Source organism: Vulpes vulpes, chromosome 9, assembly GCF_048418805.1.
Source record: "Vulpes vulpes isolate BD-2025 chromosome 9, VulVul3, whole genome shotgun sequence".
Classification (NCBI taxonomy): domain Eukaryota; kingdom Metazoa; phylum Chordata; class Mammalia; order Carnivora; family Canidae; genus Vulpes; species Vulpes vulpes.
This window is the reverse complement of record NC_132788.1, coordinates 69,153,342-69,180,643: the sequence shown is the minus strand read 5'-3', so window position 1 is coordinate 69,180,643 and position 27,302 is coordinate 69,153,342. Positions and strand designations below refer to the sequence as shown.

General features: G+C 35.7%; 1 protein-coding gene across 4 annotated transcripts in view; it reads left to right on the top strand.

Moving 5' to 3' along the window:
• Positions 1-27,302, top strand: part of CNTN6 (contactin 6) — a 280,895-nt gene that overhangs the window by 123,939 nt on the left and 129,654 nt on the right. For 2 of the 4 annotated variants that reach the window (XM_025984667.2, XM_072720393.1), the window contains exon 4: positions 288-463. The exons of the other annotated variants lie outside the window; for them this stretch is intronic. In XM_025984667.2, coding sequence (XP_025840452.2) covers positions 288-463 — 176 coding nt within the window. The remainder of the gene's footprint in view (positions 1-287; positions 464-27,302) is intronic. 4 annotated transcript variants of the gene reach the window in all.

The following is a 27,302-nucleotide window of genomic DNA, read 5'->3' as shown; positions in this document are numbered from 1 at the left end:
GTTTGTGATTCATAAAGAGTGGATGATCTTTCAAATAACCTAGTTATTAATAACACTGAGCTCCTGAAGAAAATCATCTTTGATGGAACTGAAGGATTTTCTCCATGTGTAACCATGTTTGTTGTTTGTTGCTATTGTTTTAAATGGTCCTAGCAAAGAAATAAATATATACATATATGCTTACATGTGTAAATGGTCCTAGCAGTTACAATTGCATGTCATTTAAGACTAGTAGGAGTGATTACCTCTGTATATTATAGCATAATTTGATTTTTTTTTCCTTGAAGGTGGAAGCAAAATGGCACAGATATTGATTTTATCATGAGTTATCACTACAGGTTGGATGGAGGCAATTTGGCCATCAGTAGCCCCCGTACAGATCAAGATATTGGCATATACCAGTGCCTGGCCACCAACACACTAGGGACGATTCTGAGTCGGAAGGCAAAGCTCCAATTTGCATGTGAGTTTGTGGGGAAGAATCTAATCTCTGTGTTTTTTTTTAATACAATATATTTTTTTGTATTCATATTAGGAAAAAAATCTGGATTTGTCAATCATCTGTTCTTTGAGAGTGATTAATTTACAGAGGTAAAAAGTTTTAATTGTGCATTTTATGAATTCATACTTTTGGGGATAGTCAAAATCCACTTTTAAAAAAGAAAATATCAGTGTTTTATATTTTACAAATTATGTTTAGAAACATCTCTAAAAGTTCCAGATATAAATATTAAGAAAAAGATATATGGCATATAACTATTTTTTCTTTTTTTTTTTCTTCTTCTTTTGCAATATATATTAGTGTGTAGAACACAGAAAGAAAAAGCTGAGGGCAGAGATGTCTTTTGTGAGAGGTGGGTGTCCTCCCAGGAAAAGTGATTATGCACCCACAGTTTGATGTAGGTGGAAATAAAGTGGTTGCCAAAGGCAGGCTTTATATTAACTGTAACAATGTCCAGCTGCATCACATAAATGTCATCCAAGTAATTACCTTGGTGACATTTGAGGACATTAGCAGATGAACAATAGACATATTGCCTCTTATATCCTTTATATGTAGTGTTTCCAGGGACTGAAATGTTTCATATTGGATCCAAGAATAGCTTTGATTGAAAGTAATTATATCTGTTGATGTAGATGGAAAAGAAACCTTGAATTTCTCTCTCTCTCTTTTTTTTTTTTTTAATTTCTCTCCTTACACTTCCTCCCTCGCCCCTCCTCCACCCCTGCCCACCTCAGAGGATAAATCAGGGAACGAAAGAGTTAGTAGCTAATCTTTGGGTGCTCATGGAAATGTATATTCTATCTGTTACTTTGAAAAAGTAATTGTTTTGAAATTTTTTAATAAAATATATGTCCAGAGCCTACCTTGCAGAACTACTATAGTCATCAGTAGATACATGAATTAATAATTGAGTCTATTTCTCATTGCAAGTATTGTGTTCCAAAGATCCCTTGCTTCGTATACAGTTCCTCTTATGTTGGCTATTTGGGGAATGATTTTGTTTCTGAATATGTGTGTGTGTGTATTTAGTCACATTTACATATACATAAATACACACAGACACACACAAGCATTATATATAGGGTATACATACACACACACACACATATATATATATATGTGGTCATATACACACACATATGTACACACATACATTGCTAAATGTATCCAAATGTCTTTATATATGTGGAAATAGATAATGAAGTGGAATATGAACAAAGGGTGGAGGCTATTTTAAAACTTAGGATAAAGATAATCACAATACTTGATTTCTGTATTTTGCTTAAGATCATTATTTGGAAAATAATAGAGAACAAAATGCTGATCAGAAACTTGTAGAAAGAAATAATTGCTTCAGAGATTTTGAATGACTCTACCACAGTAATTATTTATTTCTCCTGGTTGGATAGGAATTGACCCTAGAAGATGCACGTGATTTGGATCAGAATCTGTAGGATAAATCTGACACTCTGGTAAAGGAAAATTCACACAGCACAATTACTCTATAGAGCTATAGATTCTATTCTTGACAACAACTGAATACCTATGCCTGAAGTTAATGCACTGTACTTACTACAATTGTAGATTTCCTTTTCTTCATCTCTTTTTTTAAAGAAAAATGTGTTTTTAAATTCTCTACATTATTTCTTACCCTATTCTGCTTTAAAAATGCATGTAACCTGGGCGGCACAATTGATTAAGCGTTACACTCTTGGTTTTGGCTGGGGTCATGATCTCAGCATCATGAGATGGAGCCCTATGTTGGGCTCTGTACCCGGCACAGCCTGCTTGAGATTCTCTCTCCGTCTCCTTCTGCCCTTCCCATTTGTGCTTTCAAGCTCTCTCAAATAAATAAATAAATAAATAAATAAATCTTTTTTAAAAATAACTAGAAGCCTCTTTAAGTTACATTGTGTTTGCTAAAAAAAAAGAGAGAGAAAAGATTTAAATTAAGAAGAAATTATAGACTTTTATTTGAATGAATGGGAGAAATCAGTCTTCTGTTTTCCCTGACTATCCTGTCTCTTCATAAAATGTTCCTTTTTGGATTGAAGATATATGACTGTTGATCTTTAAAAGCATTTCTTTCACTATTCATGCAGAAAGTAGGATGGCCTATATCCATTAACTGATCTTTCTTCTGCAAACTTGAAGGATTTGGGGTTCCAAGTCTGAAATTTAGAGAAACAAAAACAAAAACCATACCATCTCATCTCTCTGTCCAGGACGTGTAGTGGTGCCATATGCCTGAAGTGTTTCCTGCTGAGTCCAGAGATTTACTGGAGTGTGATTATCTCTCTTCCTTTGAACCAACCCTAAACATAACCAGCACATTTTATTAATTTAGCATTATTTCCCTCCATTTCTTGTATTTCATAAGTACCCTGTGAACTCACTTAAGCTAGTTATTCATTCTGTGTAGTAAAGTATAGCTTTAAAAAAAGGTGAAAATGCCAGATTTAGCTTTGCCACCCACTGCCGTGCAGCTTTCTGTGGTTTACTCAGGGTGGTTTACACAAGGATCTTAGGAATGAATCAAAAAAGTGTTGGTGACTTACAAATCCTTTCTTCTGATCTCATTTTAGAATATAAGATATTAATTTTGCAACAGATTTTCTGAAATTTCATCCAAAAAATCACATTTGTATCCACATGTAAATCTATAGACAGGTTGAGAAATGTTTATTATTAAAGAAAGAGAAAAAGGGAAGAGAGAAAAAGACAAAAACAAGAGTGAAAATGGTAGAAGGGACATACCTCATCAAGAATAAGTTTTCCTAAGAAAACACACTCAACATCAGTAATGATTATGAAAATGTAAATCCGAACTATAAAAAGATACTGCTTCACACCCATTAGAATGGCTGTTATTAAAACACACACACACACACACACACACACACACACGGGAAAATAACAAATGTTTGCAAGGATGTGGAAAAATTGGAAAGTTTGTGCATTGATGCTTAGAATGTAAAATGGTAGAGCTACAGTAAAAGACAATATAGCAGTTCCTCAAAAATTTAACAGAATTACCTCATAACACAACAATTACACTTCTGTGTGCATCCCTCAAAGATTGAGACAGGACTTGAACAGATTATTTGTATACCCATCTTCATAGCAGCATTATTCTCAATAGTTAAAAGGTAGAAAAAAAAACAAATGTCCATAACATAAATAAAATGTAGTGTGTGTGGGTGTGGGGGGTGGGAGTATGTGTGGGGTGTGTGAATAGAGTATTATCCAACTTTATAAAAGGAATAAAAGTCGGGACGCCTGGGTGGCTCAGCGGTTGAGCGTCTACTATCAGCTCAGGGTGTGATCCCAGAGTCCCGGGATCAAGTCCCACATCGGGCTCCCTGCATGGAGCCTGCTTCTCCCTCTGTCTATGTCTCTGCATCTCTCCCTCTGTGTGTTTCATGAATAAATAAAAGGAATAAAAGTCAGATACGACATGTATGAACCTTGAAAAAATCCTGCTAATGAAATAAGGCAGACACAAAAGGACAAATATTATATGATTTCACTTATCTGAGGTAACTAGAAAGGCAAATTCATAGAGACAGATGGCAGAGCAGTGACTGCTAGAGCCTGAGTGGAGGAAAGAATCTGGAGTTAGCATTTAATTAATACAGAGTTTCAGTTTGGGATGATGGAAAGTTCTAGAGATGAAAGGCAGTAATGATTACACAATCTGAATGTGTTCAGTTCCACTAAATTGTACACTTTAAAGTGATCAAAATGGTAAATTTTGTTACATGTCTTTTATTACTATTTTAAAAATAGTATCATAATTCATCATTTCAGTTCAATTTTTTTTTCATCAGAATTATTAAAAGAAAAAAAAAAGTAAGTTTTCCTTGTTACGTATTATGTATTAAGGTTCTTTTCACACAGAAATTCGAGTCTGAATGCTAGTCTCCAGCCAAATGGAAAGTTCCTAAAGTGCAAATCCTGTATCTTCAGTTTATTTATTTTTTAAAAAGATTTTATTTATATACTCATGAGAGACAGAGAAAGAAGCAGAGAGACATAGGCAGAGGCATAAGCAGGCTCCCTCGGGGGAGCCTGATGTGGGACTCGATTCTAGGACCCTAGGATCACGTCCTGAGCCAAAGGCAGACACTCAACTACTGAGCCACCCAGGCATTCCTGTATCTTCAATTTAATTTGAATTCCTCACCACCACCTTCACAGATTTCCAACAATGCCCATTTTGGTATAAAAAGCTTTTGGTAGGTTGAATAACAATGATAGTTGAATGTTAAGATTTTTGATACAGACAGATCTGAGTTCAAATTCTATCTCTGTCATATATCTAGTGGTAAAATCAGGCCAACTCTAAACAATAGTAAGTAAGTCTCTGTTATGAAATAGATACAATGGAAATTATAGCATCAGTCACAGGACAATGACTGAATTGTCTGAGGTAATGATTACAAAGACCCGGTCCTTTATGAGCATTTGTGAAATGAAAGCTCTAATTTTTCTTGCTATTTTTAATCACATCCCTCAATTTGGCCAAACATGTACATATTTCAAACTGCTATAGTTACTCATAGAAAAAATCTTCTAATTTACATTTTAAGACTTTCTCCAGACTAGTTCCTTCTCCTTGTTTTCAAGACTTTTAGGTGCTTTGAAATATGCTAACTTTCTTGAGCCAGGTAACCACCATAGGAGATGGATACTATTCTTGTTTCTATTTTACAGATTAGAAGGCTGAAATGCTACGAGATTGGGGCTTTTTAATAGTAGTGTTAGAGAACCAATTGAAACTTCAGTATAAAAGTTGAAATTCTAAAGCGCCTGCCTTTCATGTTATAGTATCCTTCCCAAACACTGCCCACACAAAACCTGTGTGCTTCTTTTTTAATTTAATTTGCTATTGGCATAGTAATTGCCTAAATATTAAGCCATATCTTCAGGACAGATAGCTTTACAATATAAGCCTGATGGTAAATTGAAACCCTGTCCGGATTCCATTTAATGGACAGCCTGCCCATCCTCAGCTTTTAATAACCGCAACTACACCTGGTCTACCAGTTACACCCTAGACTCCATCAGGCTGAAACCAGACAACAGCTGAGAACCAGCCCCTTCTTGCTTAGCTCCTGCCCTGGCTCTCTTCCGCTTCCCTCCCTTCCTCCCTTTATCCTGGGAGTGTTCTCTCACTAAATCACACACACTTGAATATCTGCCTCAGGCTCTGCTTCTAAGGGACTCAAAGTAAGACAGGCACTAAACATTTAATATAAGATAATTGATCTATTTATTGATAGAAAAATTAGGTCCAGAAGCCCTACTCATATGAATTTCTATAGTGAGAACAAAGCTATACATCAAAGTAAAATTGTGTCAACAACTCTGCTTCCTACTGGTTGGCAGCCAATTGTATAGAGTCACTTTGACCTTCAGAACAAATGAACTATGAATAGCCTTTCAGAACCTAACCTGTCCCTGGGAAAGACTCTGTAGGTACATACCTCTAGATAATTGATGGCTTTTGTTTGTAACTTTTATCCTGATGTTCAGCAATTCGAAAACACCTTCAGAGTTTATTTTAGACTCAGCCTATAACACTTTGCCTCATCCTGATTCATCCCACCATGAAACCATGCTACAATGCAGCCCATGTATACAAAACTACCTATTATAAAATATACTTCTAAATCAAATCTGTCTTTAACCAGCTACATTACCCAGACAAGACATTCATCTCTGTGGACTTATTAAAGGTATGTTTTGAATTATCTGATTACAAAATTCCCCTTCAGTTCTTCTACATAAGATTATGTCATTTCAAATTGTCAGGTAGATTCTATTTTAAGCTCTTCCTTCTTCCCCTCAACCTCAACCTTAAAGCAAATGCAGCAGGTGTCTAGTTACCAAAAGCTCCTGCTACCAACCTGGTATTCTTGTATGATAAAACCAGTTTGACTTTTTACAAGCTACACTTGTAGCTGCTTCGAATCTCTTTTATTTCTCAAGGACTTTGGTAGAAAAGGTTGAATGTAGACTTCTTCCTTTCATGTGTATGTTAATGAATTACTCTGTACTTGTGTGAGAGAACATTGCATCTGTCATTGCTGTTTAAAATGTCAGCCTTAAGAAAAAAAAGATAGGTGTTTTGAAATAAACCTAAGATTTCACTGAGCTATATATATTTTTTGAGATTCTGGTAATAATACAGCTCTACTAATGAATAGATAAACATTCAGGATAAAAGGTACTCATGAATAGGGTTTTTTGGTTATGCACTGGTTATTATTTAGTCACAGATACTATTTCAAATAAGGTAGTCCCATGATTGCAGAGGGAAAGGTAGCTACATTGGAGCCTCCTAACTGACCATTCATTTATTCATCCACCAGCCACCCAGAAAACACCTTGTTTATATGCATCTAGCCTTGTGCTGGGCCTAAAGATTAAATGATAGATAAGAAATAGCTACTCCCTGTCTTCACAGGGCAGACAACTGAAACCTTAAGTGCAATTAAAAAAAAAAGAAATAAAGAAATTACTAACATTTCTATAGTACATATTATAGGGCAGGCATTTTTCTACACTCTTATGTGAATTAACTCCAATGAACCTCACAAAAGCCCTATGAGATTATTTTCAGATGAGCAGATTGAGGCCTAGAAGAATTCATTGACTCACCCTATATCACACAAATAGTTAAATGGCAGAGTCAGTGTTTAAACCCATGCTGTCGGGAATGTAGAGTCCACATTCCTACCACCCACTGCACCTCCTTAAAAAAAATATCAGGTGAAGTGAGAGAAGTAGACTTAACCCAGAGTAGGGAACAGTAAGGTTTTCCTGGATTGGAAAAAGGGCAATAGAAGTCTCCCAAAAGCAACGTAGCTTGAATTAAGCCTTGAATATCAGTTTGTGTTCCTGACACAATAAGTGGGTGGAGGAACATTCAGGTTGAAAGTAGAGCCAAGAGGAAATGCAGATGTGTGAGTAAGCCCAAATACTGGAGAAAATATGAGGAGATTGACAAAAGACCAAGCATCATAACAGAAATGCAAAAGGCCGTGTTTATAAAATGACTAGTTTTCCAGGCAAAGGCTGAAAAATAATTTGGAGGCAGGTGCATCCAAATTTTGGACCCCCTTTATATCCAAGCCCAATCTAAACAATGGGATGATTGAGTGATACTGTGAAATGCCAAAGAAACACACAAAAATTCATCATAATGTGATGCTTTTAGGCAGAGGCACCAGAGGCATACTGCCTGTTTTTGAAGAATTTTCTCCAGATGATGTGACATTGTGCACAAGTGTTAATTCAGGCATAAAATGGGGTGTTAGGGCAGCCCGGGTAGCTCAGCGGTTTGGTGCCTGCCTTTAGCCCAGGGTGTGGTCCTGGAGACCCAGGATGGCATCCCACGTTAGGCTCCCTGCATGGAGCCTGCTTCTCCCTCTGCCTGTGTCTCTGCCTCTCTCTCTCTCTCTGTCTCTCTCTCTCTGGTCTCTCATGAATAAATAAATAAAATCTTTTAAAAAATAAATAAATAAAATGGAGTGTTAATATTATTCACTTCATATAGGATTGGTATTAAGACAAAACTTACTAAATATAGAACAGAGGGTAACGGTGACTGTGAGTTGTTAATGGGTTGCTCAGCAGAGACCTGGCTATGCAACTATAATATAATAGACCATGGTTGGGATATTAGTATTTATCCTCAGAACAATGGAAATATTTTGAATGAAATTAAGGATTTAGTTAAGGATTTTGAAATTGTTTATAAAATGTAGTTTAAAAACACTACATAGCTTTCCTATAAAAATATTTGTCTGACACAGTAATGATATTGCTAATGTTATTAAAATCACAGTATGCATATTTGGGGGCACTTCAAACCTCAGTTTTCACACTTATTACATAGAATGAAAAAATTCTTGCTCCACATCACAGGGATGATTTTAGAGGGCTCAAGTTAAAATGCAATAATAATTCATTTTAAAGGGCTATAAATATAGGCATTTACAATCATCATAATTTTTTTTCCTGAGGAATGCAAAGGATTTTATATTGGCAATGCTGTGCATCTTTATTCTATGCTCATAAGCTATTCTAAACTGTGTTCTACAGATGGAGAAATTCAAGGTGGGGGAACTCCGTTACTTGCCCAAGGTGACCCAACCTACAACAGACCAGGATTTCTCATATCTCCATCTCAAAATAATTTTTAAATATGTATTTATTTTTAGACTGAGAAAGCAAAACGGATTCCACATGAATAAAAACCATAGTCACAGCACAACCGAAAAGATTTCCAGGTGAAAGCTATAATATAGAGGTCTTTGACTAGTTTAAAATGTCCTTAATTTTTTTTCATATATAAAAAAAGCAAAAACAGTTATACATGATCCTGATGATATGGTGATAGCATACATTTATATCTGAAAAAGAAATTAAGATCAGAAAAAGACGCTTTGGAAATAACACTTAAAAACTCATTTGGAAATTGTAAAGTCTCTGATAATTGTGAAGTATGTGTTAAGTGGGTAATGCATATCTAATTACAAATGAAAATGCTAGATGGCTTTTAAACTTTTTTTTATGTATATTAAAAAAAGTAGCTAACCAAAGTGGGAAAATACATATTTTTTTCTTTAATTTCTTAAAAGAAAGTTAATAAATCAGTATTGGTTTTTCATTATCATTTGGGAAAATCACTAAACAATATTTCAGTGAAATTAATATTCTGAATTTGTCTTAATGTACTAATAACTACCAATTGATATATCAAGAAGAAGACTTCATCTTTGCTTTTTTTTAAGATTTTATTTATTTATTCATGAGAGATAGACAGAGAGAGAGGCAGAGACACAGGCAGAGGGAGAAGCAGGCTCCATGTAGGGAGCCTGATGTGGGACTCCATTCCAGGTCTCCAGGATCAGGCCCTGGGCCAAAGGTGGCATTAAACCACTGAGCCACCCGAGCTGCCCTTCATCTTTGCTTTTAAAAACAATTCACGTGTTAAACAAGGGGATGTGGTTGAATTACAGCAAACCACTATTATATTTTAAAAATCAACTGGGAAGCAGATTATCCAATGTTTTTACTTCATTTTTTTCTTCATCATCACTACTAGACATCTATTTATCTACCTTATCAGAAATGATAGTCTGAAAATTCAGGCCTCCTCTCACCTCCCACCTCTACTTATATTCAGTAGGGACCTCGTCTTTTTGGTCCATTTGAATAAAATTGCACATTTAAGCTGCCAGATTGAGCTGGGGTAGGAGAGGCAAATGTTAAAAAATAAGGTATTCATTCTATCAAAACTGAGAGTTTCTGATTTACAAAACTAAGGGAGAAATCCAAAACTGAAATGCTTATTTGTTACTCTTGTGCTATATGACAAATGGTTTTGAGGAAGTTATGAGCATAGCCCATAGAGACTTTGCTTCTGAGATTTACAAAATGGATTGGGAATTATGACAAGATGTTTGTTTGCATTAAGGAATCAGATGAAATAATTTCTGAGATTTATTGTCAACATATCTCCAATGTTACCTAGTAGCAATTAGAATCACATATTTTAAAAGTAAATACAAATATAAAGAAGTTTTGGTGCCAACTCCTGGAAATGTTTATCATAATTTAAGATATTAATGTATACACTATATTTTTCCAAGAAGTATAACCTATATAGAAAACTATAAAACACATAAATATTGCAATGAAGCATGACTAAGCCTGGTCCAGAATATTGCCAACACCCCAGAATGCCCTCTCCTTTATACTCTTCCAGTTACTATTTTCCTTCCTCTCCACTATCTTGCTTGTAAATTTATAATTAAACATTACCTTTTTAAATTTCATATGGATAAACCATACAGCATATACTCCTTTAAGTCTGGTTTTATAGCCAACACTGTTTGTGAGGTTCATCTATGTTGTTGTAGGTAGTCATTGTTCATTCATTTCCATTGCTATATATTTTGTTGTATGAATATACTACAGTTTATGAATGACATCTTCTGGCAAGGGAACTCTGGATTGTTTCAAGAGGCAAAGATGAATAATTATTTATGAATATTCTTATATATATATTTTGGTACATTTGTGCATACATTTCACTGTTGTAAATAACATAGAGTAGAATTATAGGGCATTTGGTTATGCATATTTGCAACTGTAAAAGATAATACCAGCTGTTGTCCATACTGATTTTATTAATTTAGCCTCCTAGCTGCAATACTTTCTTGACAACACTTGGTATTGCCAGTCTTATTTTATTTTATTTTATTTTATTTTATTTTATTTTATTTTATTTTATTTTATATTTTATTTTATTTTATTTTATTTTATTTTATATTTTATTTTATTTTATTTTATTTTATTTATTTTATTTTATTATTTTATATTTTATTTTATTTTATTATTTTATTTAAATTCTAGTTAAGATATAGTTGTAATGTTGGTTTCAGGAGTAGAATTTAATGATTCATCACTTATATATAACACCCAGTGCTCATCACATGCGCCCCCCCCCCCCCAATACCTATCACCTATTTAGCCAATCCCCTGCCCACCTCCCTTCCAACAACCCTCAGTTTGTGCTCTAACTTTAGGAGCCTCTTCTGGTTTGCCTCCCTCTCTCTTTTTTTCCCCTTTCCTCTATGTTCCTCTATTTTGTTTCTTAAATTCCACATGAGTGAAATCATTTAGTAATTGTCTTTCTCTGGCTGACTTATTTCGCTAGCATAATACACACTCTACCTGTATTCCCATTGTTGCAAATGGCAATATTTCATTAGTTTTGAGAGCTGAGTAACAGTCCATTGTAAATATATACCACATTTTCTTCATCCATTCATCTGTCAATGGATATTTGGGCTCTCTCCATAATTTTACTGTGGTTGATAATGCTGCTATGGACTAGAAATCATTTTTTTAGAGGTGCTAGCTGACTCAGTAAAGCTTACAACTCTTGGTCTTGGGACAGTAAGTTCTAGTCCTACATTGACAGCAGAGATTACTTAAAAACAAAATCTTAAAATTTAAGTCACTTTTCCATTTTCCATTTTCTAGAGTTGTCTTCCTTTTCCTTAGTGACTAATTCTAGATCTGAGCACTTTGTTGCTTTTATATGGGAAAACAGCTTTTCCTACTTGGGGGTTGCCTTTTCACTCTATTACAACTTGTGATAAACAGAAATTTTAAAATTCCATTAAGGTCCAATTTATCAATCTTTTCCTATATGTGATGATGCTTTTTTAAAAAGATATTTATTTATTCATGAGAGACAGAGAGAGAGAGAAGCAGAGACACAGGCAGAGGGAGAAGCAGGCTCCATGTAGGGAGGCCAACATGGGACTCGATCCCAGGGCTCCAGGATCACGCCCTGGGGCAAAGGCAGGCGTTAAACCGCTGAATCACCCAGGGATATCCTGTGATGATGTTTTTTTATAAAATTTTATGATATGTTGTTTTGTCCTGAATTCATAAAGATATGTTCATATATTATATTCTATAATTTATTGTTTTGTCTTTCATATTAAAATTGCAATGCACCTAGAAATTATTTATTTGTTTGCATGGTTCAGTATAGGTTCAATATGTAATATTTTTTTCCTATTAGGATCCAAATAAGCCAGCAGATATATTAAGAATGCAGTCCTTTAAAAAGTGTAATCTTTCCTCACTGTTCTATAGTGCCAAATTTGAAAGAAATCAAGTATGTATGCTCGGGACTGCTTTTAGGTTCTCTAGTCTCTCTTTCATCTGTAGATGTGTCTACCATTGTGCAAATGCCAAACTCTATTAATTACCTCACTCTTATAATTAAGTCTTGATGTCTGGTAGTTACTAGAATAGATGAGATGGATAAAGAAAAAATGAGGTTCAAACTGTAAGCTGAACTCAAGGAGAATAAAACCCAAAGAGTATAAAAAGAATAAAAATTAATATGATAAGGTCCTATACAGTTACTCCAGGTGAGCTTTCTAGGGGCCAAGACAAAAAAAAAAAAAGTTTATATCTTTATGGAATACAAACATGCCATTATTCCTATATGCATAATTACTCTGACTATAGAACCTGAGAGATGTTTCTCTTGTGAATGCTTGTCAACAGGAAAGTAGGTGATTCAGTAAATGACATTCTCCTCACAAACATGCTCATACACTTACAACACTGGATTTCTATGGTGGCTTCTTATATTTCAAAAATAATAGCTAATGTTCATTAAATACTTCTCAGACTTTTTTCCATAATATTTGTTAGGAGGCTTCCCAAATTATGTGCCCAGTTTGCTATTAGTGTAGCCATTATTATCATCAATGTGTAAATCCCACCAAACTCATGATTTCTGGCTGTAGCCATTACAACGTCATTAGGTCCTCAGAAACCCAAGCAATAGAAATGAGTTGCTGAACTCTTCAAACTTTGAGTAAATCCAGCACTCACTCTGTTGTTCATATATTATGTGGCTTTTCTTGGTGAATGGTTTACAAAGTATAGCTACTTCCAGAGTTCTTGCCTACCTGTTTGAGAAAACTGGGTTAGAACATTTTCCTTGAACATTCCTGTGTGCTTTTATGAGACTGAGTCTCTTCCTGTACCTATAAAATGGGTGCTTGGGAAGAAAGTTGTTCTGGTTTCTGAATTGGTATTATTATACTTATGTTATCCCATTCATTATTGTAGGAGTGAGGAAATGATGGGAACTTATAGAAATAAGGCCCATAAGTCTCTCAACCTTTGTGATCTAAGGATGTCTTCTATGATAGATGTTGCAGACATATGTTCCTGAAATGAGGTACCAACTTTTTCAACAGTTCTTCGTAAAGAAAATATTCTATAGTTCAATTCCCAAAACTACCAGGTAAAATTATAATCCCAATTTTATAGATAAAGAAAATGAGGATCAGAGGAGTAAAATAATGTGTCCAGAGACCTTAGAAAACAGTGAAGCTGGGATTTGATGCCAGTCATTCTGACGGCTTAACCTACCTCTCTATTCATTTGATGATGCTGATCCAATTTCAATGTGTCTATGAATCAATTGTGGATCTTACTAAATACAAGTACTGTTTCAGTAGGCCTAACTTGGGGCGCAATACTTTTCTAGCAAGCTTTCAGGTGCCAGCTTCAATACCAGAGTGAGTAGGAAACATAGTCTCAAAATAAGACTTTCTCTATGTGTGCCTCTGCTCAATTATAACCACGGGCTTACCACATACGTATATAAAACACTGGAATAAAGAACAAAGAAAAAATGTGCTTGAGAATTATCCAAAGTAGTAGGCTTTTGATTACAATTCTCTGTCAGAAATACTATACTCCCAGGCAGTATTTCTACCCATGACATCAAGAAATGCAAATGAGGATGAGACTGGATCTATAGACATGATTTCATCAGTCAAATGCAGGGTGTTTTCCCCCTTTTTCAAGAATTGTGCAGGTGAGATATCAACCTTTACATATATATTAATGAATTATTTTGCATAAATCAATTCTTTCATGAATGGAGATTATGTAACCCTTGTTTTATTCTCCCAGAAACCCCACCCCTAAGAGCTACTAGACTTCCTCTTGAACACAAAGGATTTATTTTAATTATTTCATCAGTTTTAAGCAAAAGTAAACAACTGTGCTGGAAGGCAATGCCCCATGTTAGGCTCTCAGCTTTCTGGAAGGCTCTCTGGTCTTTGTATCATTTTTAGTATTCTTCTGGAAAGTAATCCTACCGTTTTCACTTAAAAAGACATGAAATCTGGCTGAGTCAAACATCAGGATTTATGACATTCCTGTTTGGCAAGTCTGGCTGACTGAGAGGGTCCTAACTATTGTTATCAATATAAATATTAGTTTTAATAAAAGCTAATATATATTCAGTAAGCCAAGTACTGGGCAAAATAGTTCCAGGGCAGGCTTGAATTCCCACAGCAAGTTAGTGGCAAAGGGAAGATTTTAAACCTTGCTGTGACTAGCAACATAAGTCAGGCTTTGAACACACTGGTGGCCTTTCAAAAAGCATCCATAATGGCAGGTGTCCCAAAGAAGTGTCTGTCCTGTTTGTGGTCCCAATTATCTTGCATGCATATTCCACTTCTCTGGACTTAACAGAAAGAAGTGTCAGAGTGATGCTCTGGGTAAATTTGTCTCTTCCCTTCATCTCCACATTCTCATAGCAGGAATGAAGAGGGTGTTTTGAAAAGTTCTCCCACAAACACACAGACAAACACACATCCTTGCCCAAATGTTTGCCTTGACTTCACTATCTCTGATGTGTTAGACCTTCCCTAGGGTGTACATAAGGCATTGTAATAAGCCCAGCTCACCCCCCCCCCATTGCCCAAACCTTGATCTACACATAATGCATCTCCTCATTTGTGAACCCATTTTGCAACCCTCCCTAGCTGCTGAAATTCTTCCCTGGATGTCCAGAAACCAAAGATCAGTTATCTGCTGAACCCTTCCACCCTAACTTTTGTTTTAAACTTTTTCCTCATTTTGTTGCTTTGACTGAAATTTAACTTTCACCTGAGGATGCAGCTTCTTTTGTATCTTCCTGAAATTGGTGACTATTTTCTCCTATACTCTTACTACTTGATTTGTGAATAGGGATTGAGGCTTCCTTTCTCATCAGTGTCTCTTCTAGATGATTATTCCTCCCTCATATCCAGTGCCCTGAGCATTACCATCATGCCATCAGACTATGCAACACATGTAGTTGTCATGTTCTTGTTTGAGATCACCCCCATAGTTCCCTAAACACTTTATCTCCTAGCTCACTGTTACTTTGTCTATAATATTCCTGTCATATTCTTAGTGATTTCAGCTTTCAGAGAGATCAGCATTCATATTTAATAACTTGACTTCACAACTCCCTGATTTCTTGTCTTCCATTGCCCTTGTTCATTACCCTAACTTAGCCAAAAATCACTCTGCCAAGCTGACTCCAAGACTTTGTCAATTTTCTAAAATGTCAAGCTTAACTCATAGGATTTTCAAACTTCTCAACTGTAGAACACCACTTGTTAACTGTCTAGCTCACTATCTCCAGTCCATGAACTCCAACAATACTTTGACTACTGGATCCTGCAATATACTAATCCTAACATTTGCCCCCTGTCCCTCTTGTCATTATTCTCTCTTTAGTGAGACTGATTTCCCTAGCTTACCTTTGAAACATCTTTCCAGTCATTCATGCTCATTTCTCATAGAACCCAAACCATGGCAAAATCCAAAACAAAATCTTTACCTAGAGAAAAATCCAACCATGACAGCTGGTCTCACTTTGAATTCAGAAGCACATCAAATGGGACCTTAATGCTGCCTGACATTAAGATTAGGAAGGCAGGGGCACCTGGGTGGCTCAGTGGTTTAGCGTCTTCCCTTGGCTCAGTGCATGATCCCGGGGTCCTGGGATGGAGTTGCACAACAGGCTCCCTGTGGGGAGCCTGCTTCTCCCTCTGCCTATGTATGTCTGCCTCTCTTCCTGTGTCTCTCATGAAGAAATAAATAAAATATTTTTAAAAAAGATTAGGGAGGCAGGTAATCACGAAATTCAAACCTGTTACTATATTACCTGAGTCTTTAATATTAGAAGGTCTCCTATGTGAGTTGAAATGTACCAGCTAGGATTTCTCTACTACATTGTTCAACTAATTCATCTCACAGTACATTTCAAACAGCATTTTTTTTCCAGCTCTTAATATATTCTGTATTAGGGACTGATCAATACTTAGTCCTGATTCAGGTCTGCTTTTGCCTTCAAATTCTACTGCCTGATCACTAGGACAGGATGGACTTTGCCTGCACCTGCCATGTTGTGGATTTTCAAGATAATTTGGCACTCTGACCATCTAGATGATATTCAGGTGCCTGTGTCTAGAGTCATTTCTTGAAAATGAAGCCTATCAATGATTAAAATGCATAATAAAGGCAACTTCTTTCTTTTTTTCCATCCCAGATTTAATATACCATTGAGTTTCTGTTCTACCACAAAGTTCTAAAAGTGTTGGCCTTTTGTTTTTATCTTATAACCTAGACCCACTTTTTAGACATCACCCAGCTTGTCTTTCCTTTTTAACAACTGTTAACATTCATTTTCTATATTGAAATTTACTTCTTTTAAGTCTGACTGTGTGCTGCCCTTCACAGACAAGCAACAAGGCATGTGCTACTTTTTGTGTGCTTTTTTCCTTCTCAGTAGTGATCAATTTTTATTATGAACATAATTATTGAAGATATTTAAAATTAGAAATAAAGAAAAGTTATTAATTATATCACCTGCATTGGAGGCAACTAGTATTAGTAGATCCTTCTGGAGTTTTTTTCTTCTAGGAATTATGGACACATACACATACATGAATGTTTATTTGTAGACCAGCTTTTCACTTTACAAAAATAATATAATAACACTTTAAAACATTTTCCCTGCCAATTATTTTAGAGAAAGATGATACCTAACAAAAATAATAAAATACGGAGAATAATCAGGAATTCAGAATTCTCAATGTTTGATAGTCATAATCTTTGTTTTAAAATTCAATTCTCTTAACCAAGATGCTCATTTTACTTCTGAGAAATAAGCTTTTAGAGATATAAAGCTGAAGATGAAAGATGGGCTGTTCTATACACAAAGAAAGGACACTTTCTATCAATTTGACTTGAGGAGATGGACAGATAGTGGTAGGATGCATCTCTGAGAACCTCCCAGTTGGGCCATGCTAAATCTTACGCTGTTTGGCTCAGCCTAGGGCATCTCCTTAACAAAGATTCCCTGTTGGAAGAAGGTGTTGCACAGATAAATTTGGGAAATCAGAATTCTCCATTTCTGCATTTTTTTTCTTTCTCTAAACTGGTAAGATTTTATTTAGAAACACGTATACGGCAGCCCCGGTGGTTCAGTGGTTTAGCGCCGCCTTCAGCCCAGGGTGTGATCCTTGGAGACTCGGGTTTGGGTCCCACGTCGGGCTCCCTGCATGGAGCCTGCTTCTCCCTCTGCCTGTGTCTCTGCTTCTCTCTCTCTCTCTCTCTCTCTCTCTCTCTCTCTCTATCTATCTCTATCTCTATCTCTATCTCTCTGTATCTCTCATGAATAAATGAATAAAATCTTAAAAATATATATATAAACAGGTATAAAAATGGGTTCGATGTGTATATTCTCATCTAAAGAACCTATTTCAGTCATCCCCCTTATTTTGTCAATAGGTAAAACTCCTACAACATGCTTAATTACCTTCCCAGATTCCCATCTTGCTTTTTGTCGGAGGGCTTCATTTGCATCAATTCTCATACCTTATATAGCTGAGCACTAGGATACCATATTCTTTATCCTTCTATTTTTTTTTAAAGATTTTATTTATTTATTCATGAGAGACAGAGAGAGAGAGAGAGAGAGAGAGAGAGGCAGAGACACAGACAGAGGGAGAAGCAGGCTCCATGCAGGGATCCCGACGTGGGACTCGATCCGGCGTCTCCAGGATCACGCCCTGGGCTGAAGGCGGCCCTAAACCGCTGAGCCACCCAGGTGTCTCTATCCTTCTATTTTTGAATGCAAGAGAGAGAATAGTTATATTTGTATTACATATTATCTTACCTGAGTGACCTTCCTCTTCACAAAACTGAAATCTTAACGTACAGTTACTGTCACTCTTTTTCTTGATGTAAATAGAGTTATTGGTGTTTATATTCTCCCTATAATTATGATATGTTGATATATGGTGATGTAGCAACTGCAGATTGAAAGTAAAAACATGCTAAGGTAATGTTGTCTGTTAATTCTCAATAAATTTCTTAAGCAGTCATGCATATCAATGGCACCATTTTCAACTGATTTGACTTATCAAAAATACTGAACTTTTACTTGGTTATCTAAGGTATGATTTTGATCTCAAACGCTCTTTCCCCCAAATAAGCATAAATGTATTATATTTTTTGATAAATAAGTCATGCTGATTGTAGACAATTTAAATGATATTAAAAGCCACAAGACACACCCTACATATTAATCAGATGCATGCATGAACACATGTACACACATGCATTTATATAAACAGGATCATTCAAAATAACCTACTCTATTTTTTAAAAAAAAATTTTAATTATAAAGTTTCAAGAATACAGAAATGCCTAGAAAAATATTTATTATAAGCACAGTTCTATCCAAATGTACATTAATGTTTTGCCACTTTTGCTTCAGATCATTTTTTTAAAGGCATTAAATGTGTAGACACTGCCACCTTCTACTTCATTCATCCTCCAAACCTTTCCAGACATAAGTACTTTCAGAAGTTGATGGTAACATTTGCAAGCATGGGTGTACCTTTTTCTTGCTTTCTTTGAAATTTGTATATAAATAATATCAGAATGCAATTCCTTTTGCAACTTTTTTTCCCCACTCTACATTGTTTTCAAAATTTAGCCATATTTCTACATGTTCATTCATTTATTTCTTTTTTTTAATGCCACGTCTTCACTCTTTTATTTCACTTCATAAGTAATCTCCATTGTTTTCCTTTTAACAGTTGTATAGAATTCCTTGCAAAAAAAGAATGAAATTTGTTCCATTTCAATACAGAGATGGAAATGCACAACATTTAATCATGTTTTTATCAAGAATAATGTAAAGATATTCTCATTATATATTTATGTACTTATTCTACTTTTTATTGACCCACTATCATGTGTTAGACACTCTGTGATATCTTGAGGGTATAGTACTTAAAAAAAAACAACCATGTCCTCGGCCCTCATGAGCCTATGCAGGTGTGGAAAAGGGATCATGTAAATTTATACAGCATTAAAATATCTTAAAGGTTGAAGAAATTCTGAGAGACCAAAATTCAGGGGTTATTCATTGGGGACACAGGAAAATAGGATGCAAGATGGATGAAATCTTTGAGGGATGAAAATTGGAGTTCATGCAATATCAGTTACCTATATGTTTTTTGCATCCATAATAATGTGCAGCAAACAATGAGAAACATCCTGTAGTATACAGCAGTAAAGTTTTAATTTTGGTCACAAGTCTTTGGGTTATTAGGTGGTTTTTCTGGTTTCATCTATGCTTGCTTACATATTGGTGGTCAAATAAGCAGCGTTAGTGATTCTGTGGTCTCTCTCTGGCCTAACTCAATTCTTCTGCACTTTCTTATGTTCCTCTGGGTTACGTTAAGCTTCTACCATGTGGTTAGGTGGGGTTCCGAGAAAAAGGGAAAGATCAACAGGGTACAAAGCTATTTTTAAGTCTAGGTTCAGAATTGGCATGCTGTCACTTCCTACTGCATTTTGTTTGCAAAGCCAGACCAGATGAAGCAATGAGTGCTGATATAGACTTTAGCTGTGATTGAAAATGCTACAAAGTCATATTGCAAGGAGGTGGATATGGTGAGAGGTGGGGAATTGGGGCTACTTTGTAGTTAATCTGCTGTAAATGATGTGAAAGATGGAGTTGAAAAACATTGCATTTAGAGGAAACAACAAATATATTTAAGGCTTATAGTCTGGAAGAAGCTAAGCCATTCAAAACCTAGGGAAAAAAATAATGTAGAAAATACAGAATCTTATGAGAGAAAGTTGGAGAGGGCAGTATGAGCCAGATCATGCTGACCAGATTGCCCATGTTCTAGATTTTGAATTGTATTCCAAAAATAATAGGACTCCATAAAATTTTAAGAAATAGAATACATTATCTCATTTTGACTGCATGATCCAATTTAATCTATTACATGGATTTAATAGATTATATGATCTATTTTTTAGTTGAATTTCTTTAGCTGATATGTATGATATAGAAGATTGTAAATGTGTAAGTGGTAAAACACTTTGGGAGGCTGTGCAACCATTCAGATGTTAGATGATGAAAACATGACTAAGAGGGTAGCGATAAGGACACCTAAGTGGCTCAGCAGTTGAACGTCTGCCCAGGGTGTGATTCTGGAGTCCCAGGATCGAGTCTTGCATTGGGCTCCCTGCATGAAGCCTGCTTCTCTCTCTGCCTGTGTCTCTGCCTCTCTCTCTCTCTCTGTCTCTTATGAATAAATAAATAAAATCTTTTTTTTTTTTAAAGATGGTAGCAATAGAGAATGAGAAAAGTGGAGATACTTTTGAGAAATTTTGGATGTTAATAATGTTTGCTGCTAGATGCAATGTAGATTTTAAGGAATCTTAAAATGGATCCCTTAAAATAGATGGTTGATATTTATCATTCACTTTGATAAGGAAGACTTGAAGAACTATTCTCTAGAAGGAATTAAGTGTTCCATTTCAGAGATGCCATATAGTCAGATACAAGTGTATATATTACAGAAGGAAGATCTGGACTAACCATACTAATTTGACAATGATCTGTGCATAAATGTCACTTGAAGCCATGGGAGTACTTGAAGTCACTGAAAGGGAAAGAAAAGACGAGAGCCCAGAAATAAATACAAAAAAAATTCCAACTATTAGACCTCAAGAAATATAGATAGATATGTTTATGCTTCTAAATGGCTACATAGTACCTGATTATATGACTTTACTATTGTATTGTAAATAATTGACAATTAATGGACTTTGCTAGACTTCATTAGACAGTGCTATAATCACTATCTATTATATATTCCTTTACTCGTTTGACCAATTATATCCTTAGAGTAGATACCAAAAAGTGGAATTCCTAGGGAAAATAGGTTTTACATTTTAAATGTGAATACATCTTGATTAACAACTCTTGAAAAACAGTTTTACCAAATTATACTTGGAGCAGCAGTGAGTATGCTGGTTTCCTTAGTCCTTCTCAATATTATACATATTTAACATCTGATGAGTGACAAACTGTTATTGTTTTAATTTGGATTTCTTGGGTTATTAATAAAATTAACCTTTTCATATGCTTATTGAAAACTTGGAATTCTTTTTCAAATTTCCTAAACATGGTCTTTGCCTAGTTTTGTAGTGAGGGATTCAGATTTTTCTTAGGTACTTTTTAAAGTATATTAATATTTTTCTATTATAAATTATATAAAATATTTCTATTTTTATTTTAATTTTGCTTTTGATATTTTAGCCTGTAAAACTGGGATTTTTTTGTAATTTGATTCATCTCTTATTCCCTTTAAAATTTTTGTTTTGTGACACATGTATAAAAATTTTCTGAAGCCGAGGATTATGAAACTATTCCCCTTTAGTACTCTTGTCCTTTCATTCATTACATTTAGATCTCTGATTCACCTAGAATTTATTTCTGTAATGAGTTTGAGGTACAACACATAGCTTTGTTGTCCCATCTCCATCCCATAAAGCTTTCTCATTTTTATTTATTAGATAATCCAGTGTTGACAAAGCCCATTTTGCACTTAGAATCCAAGTAGTCCTTAGTAGTTAAAATCTCAAATTATTCTAAATAGTTATCTACACTCCCCTCCCTACCCCACCCCCACTATATATCCATCATGTCCCTCTTCGCAGGATGTAACACTATACCTGGTGACACAGTAAGCTCTTCTACAAAGCACAAAGCTGTACTACACGGTGCCATTTCTCCTCTGGAGAAAGCCCATTTATCATCTAAAGACAAACTTTTAAAATGACAGCACTGCCTAGATCTTAGTAGTTTCTGGTGCTTTATTCTTGCTATGAATAGGTCAGATACAAAAGTTTCAAAGGCAGCCATTAAGACCAAATGCAGAGTCTAAACTGGAGAAAATGACGGAAGACTTACCTTTAAGTCCATTCCATCAAGTGCATTTTAACCTGATTTATTTGGCTATATGTCTGTCCCCCTCTGCATTTCCTATATCAGCTTTATCACAAATCAGTCCCCTGCAGGCTGTATTGGAAAAGCAATATGTGTGATTGAGATATTGTTAACAACAAAGCATGTACTGGTCCCAGAACTGCTAGATTCTGATTGATAAAATTTAATATTTTGAAGGGAGGGGAAAAAAAGGCTATTATTCCAACTCTTTTATTTGTAGTGTGGGTGAAATTCCTTTTATCTCCTTTACTTTCATTGTAGCAGTATGACTGAGATTCCAATAAATTATTGGATGCAATATCCAGATGTCTGGATGATTTTTTGGTGCTGCTGCTACTTCTTAGTGGGTGAGAGAAAAGATAGTTGAGGTTCTGGAAAAAGTGTCAAAGCTTAGCAATAAAATAAGGATTTCATTGAACAGAAAGTAATGAAATCACCCAATTTATTTCCCTTTCACTGTTGTAATGCAGGTAAATCTTGCTTCATATGAGTCACAAAGCTTGAATGTGCAGTGGCCTGGCTCGAGTGGTGCATGGTTTATGTGTGAGGGATTGGAAGAGTACTCATAAATACCTTTAATAAAAAAGTGTGGGTGGAAGCAGCTTAGTTTTTCAAATAAAAGAAGTTTCATTTGTGTCTGGGGATCATAGCTGTTAAAAGTCAACTTTCTCAACTTTTCCCTCTCATACCACCCTTCTAATATCACTGTACTCCTGAGGAGTTATATTTGCAGTTCATCTTGATGCTCTTGCGTTCAGGTTTTATCTGTTCCACGGTGCAGTTACCTTCATCGGAGGGTACCTTCAATTTTCTTTCCCAGATCTTTTTTTTTTTTTTAAAGATTTTATTTATTTATTCATGAGAGAGAGAGAGAGAGAGAGAGAGAGAGAGACAAGCAGGCTCCATGCAGGGAGCCCGATGTGGGACTCGATCCCGGGTCTCCAGGATCATGCCCTGGGCCAAAGGTGGGCCCCAAACCGCTGGGCCACTAGGGCTGCCCTTTCCCAGATCTTCTTGGCTGTCAGGTATCAATCATGTAGTCTTGATTGAGACATTAGTGTCAAGGATTGCTATTCATGGTAAAGATCAGGAGTCAGCAAAACTTTTCTGTAAAGAGCAACATAGTAAATATCTTTGATTGACAGGCCGAGGTCTCTGCTATTATAGAGTAAAAGCAACCACACATAAATAAACGGGTGTGGCTGTGTTTCAACACAACTTTATTTACAAAAACAGGCAGTGAGCTCAGTTTAGCTCATAGGTTATTGTAGTTTACTGAGCCCTCAGATAGACTTAGGATATATTTTTAGATGTAGCCTGCCAATGGTGACAGCTAACATTTATTGAACATATACTTTAATATCTCATATAATTTAGCAAAACTAAATGGTAGCTACTATTGTAAATCCATTTTACAGATACATAAACATAAGAAAAGATCAAGTAATTTGCTAGTATATGGTAGAAAGTTGTTTGAAGTTAAGCTCACTTTGGGACCCTAGTTTCTAACCACTGTGCCACAATGTTTTTCTAATGCATCAGTAGGAATGGAAAAGGCATGAACACCCATTTTGGTGAGATGTTTTTACTGAATAACTTTTTTTAAACTATTAATAAATAAAGTCCCACCTATGTTCCAGCTTATTATTCACAGGATGCTAGGTTGCTATTATTATTTCAGTTTAACTGTTCAAATTTTTATTCAAGATAATTAACTTACTGATAGGGAAAATATGCAGAAGACTAAAATTAAATATGTAAAGTCAGCAGGAACTGAAAAAAGAAAGAGACAGAAATCTAAAGTTAAATGAGCTGAGTTTTTAAATTATGGCTGTCACTTAAAAAAATGTATGATTTTGGGTAAGTTGCATTTTGAGCCCTAATTGTGAAATTAGACACTAGAAAAACTCTAGCTGTATAGCTATATTAGAAATTCCTCTGAGGATCTACTGAAACACTAAATGGAGAAGTTTCATAGTGATATATCAGTATATAATAATCATATATATAGCATAAAATGGAATTATATATAATTATATATACATATACAAAAACACACATATATATAAGTGATGTTAAAAAGTCACTTTTTCTTAAGATGAGTAAAAAAATCTATGTTTAAATGATCTAAACCAAAAATGCTATGCATTTGAAGCAAAATTTTAGGAGAAATTTTTAGATTCTGAAGTGTAAAGAGCTTTTGAGGGTCATCTAGTCCATTCCTCTGACTTCAGGCAGAGATATTCTTAAGCCAATGCAGATGAGATCCTGTCTATTTCTTTTAGAGAAGCAATTTAGTGAAAGTGCCTATAAACCATTTTCTGATAGAAGGAGAACCTCTTGAATACAAATTGACTCCCTGATTGTAAGTGACTTTGTGATGACAAGCAAGAGAACTTTTCAAAAACACAGAATATTGAAAATATTTTGTTTGTTTTGGCAAGTCAATGGCCTTGTCTGCCTGTGGCTTCCAGATGGGGGTCCAGGCTGAAAACATCCAGAGGCTCTATCCACACTTACTATGCAGCACAGCAGCTCTTACAGTCCAAAGGTGAGCCTTAATATTTTATACCATTAACTGTGTAGTCCCAAAGATGGATTCAGGGCAGATGTTTGATGTTGCAGCATGTTTGGGTTGCTGAATACCATGGTGAGTTTCTCTGCCTCTCTTCAACATTTTAGGAGTGGCAACAACAACAACAACAAAATTTCCCCTAATCACTGGTGCTTTAGGTAATAATGCACGGAAAGAAAAACAAAAATTGATTTGTCTTCATAATATATCATATTCTCTGCTCTCTGAAAAAATAATTAAGGAAACAGCTCAAATTTAATGTGAAGCTTCAGAAAACTCCATGTGTACCATGAAAAAAAAATTAGAGAAACATTGATTTCCCACAGGAGACGAATCAATTTTGTCTGTGTAGTTCATTGCTGCGTTTATAGCTCCTAGAGCATTACTTGGCAAATAGTAGCTGCTTAATAAATTAGCAGATGAGACTTGTTTAAATGTCCATAGCACACTCTGTTTGATTTGCTTTCTTTAAAAACAGAGTTCATGGGCAGCCCAGGTGGCTCAGCGGTTTAGCACCGCATTCTGCCCAGGGCGTGATCCTGGAGATCAGAGATGAGTCCCACCTCGGGCTCCCTGCATGGAGCCTGCTTGCTTCTCTCTCTGCTGTGTCTCTGCTTCTCTCTCTCTCTCTCTCTCTCTCTCTCTCTCGTCTCATAAATAAATAAATAAAAATCTTTAAGAATAAAAATAAAAGCAGAGTTCATGACACAAGATTTGGATTCAGTTGTACATTTAGGAAAGGAAGTAATCTCAGGAAGCCTGGTGAAAGAGTAGGGAAGTTTGTAGGGAAGGGAGAAAACCCATGAAGAGTGAGCCAATGAGTGGGTTATCACTGTGGAAAATTGTGGTTCGGTATGGCTGTGCTCTCCTATTGACTTTAGAAAACATGCCTCATGATCACTCCATCTTAGGGCAGGGAAGCTGGGTTATTACTTACAAACTCCCTTATTCCTTGGCTGAGATTCACTGCTGAGGATATTAAATCCCCAGCAGACATACCAGGGCTTGGGGTATTCTGTTCCTATAGAATAAATAATTCCTCAGAAAAGTTTCAGGCAAAGGGGCCAAGGTGCTGAAAGTGACAAGCCTTCAATTATTAATGGTCTCCCAAAATGATAGGTGACTTCCTAGGTGAGCTGAGGGGTTGTGTAGCAGCCATCTACAGTGGCTGTTACGACCATCCCTTAAAAGAACCACAACACTTTTGGTTTCCTAAGTGACAGTCCTAAATGTGAGAGTATCCAAGGAATTGGTTTGATATTTACATTTATTTTGTAATTTTAATTTAAAAAGGTTACAGATACATTCTTACCTAATAAGCAAGGGGATATGCAAAAGTTCAAAGATAATAGTTCAGGAATTTTGCATTTCCATATACTTGGCTCTAGCATTTCTGAGTAAACAGGGTCTTTTTCAATTATTTCTACTTGATTACTGAATAAGTAATTGGACTGAACTTATTCTATCTTTAAAATAAGCAAAATACTTAATTGAGACAATTGGACAGTGATCTCCTTGATTAATCATTTTACTGAAGATGGCAATTAATAGTCTCTGCTTATCTTATAAAAGAGCAGGCCTAGGTTGCTAAGTAGGTAACTTCTTTTCTACAGTGACAGACGTCTGGCATTGAACATCTCAAAAATCTCAAGGAAAGGACACGAACTTCATGGTAGGAGCAAGAGCTGACAAGTTTGTGGAGTGGCTAGGATAAGGCAAATGATATGCAGGCTGAGAATTTATGAGTTCGTGAACTTACGTAAATACAAGGAGACCAACCTGCAGTGAGAAAAATAGAGCAGATGCTCAAAGGAAAGCAGAGAGGACATGGGCTTGTGTGGCCCATGGAAAAGAGAAAAAGGGAGATGGAAAGAGACCAGCTGGCAGTGAACCTTACTATTCTCAGATGTGTTTCCACTACTTTGCTGGCCTGAGCTTTGTCTGGATACCTTTTTAACAGCCTCCTCCATTAGTTCAGACTGCCTTAAGTGAACGTCTGTCCCTGGTGTGCAAAGAGATGAAACAATGAACACATGATTATTATTTCAGTGGAAATTGGAATGAACTAGAAAATCAACTAGTTGGTCATTTAGGCATTATGACAGTGTGATATTAAGGCACTGTGTATTAAAAATTTAGTTCCATCATTAATTACTAGTTTAGTGGCACCTGGTTAGTTCAGTGGTTGAGCATCTGCCTTTGGCTCTGGGATCGAGTCCCATTATCAGGCTTCCCACAGGGAGCCTGCTTCTCCCTCTGCTTGTGTCTCTGCCTCTCTCTGTGTGTTTCTCATGAATAAATAAATAAAATATTTTTAAAAAAATAATTACTAGTTTAGTGACTTATTGGCAGTTTTCTTAAATTTTTTGTTTTAACATTTCATGTGTAAAATATGTCTTATGCTAGTGCATATTTTTTAGATAGCCACATAATGTGCTTTTTAGTGTCTACACATGTAGTATAAATTTTGTGTACGTTAAATATAAATACAAATG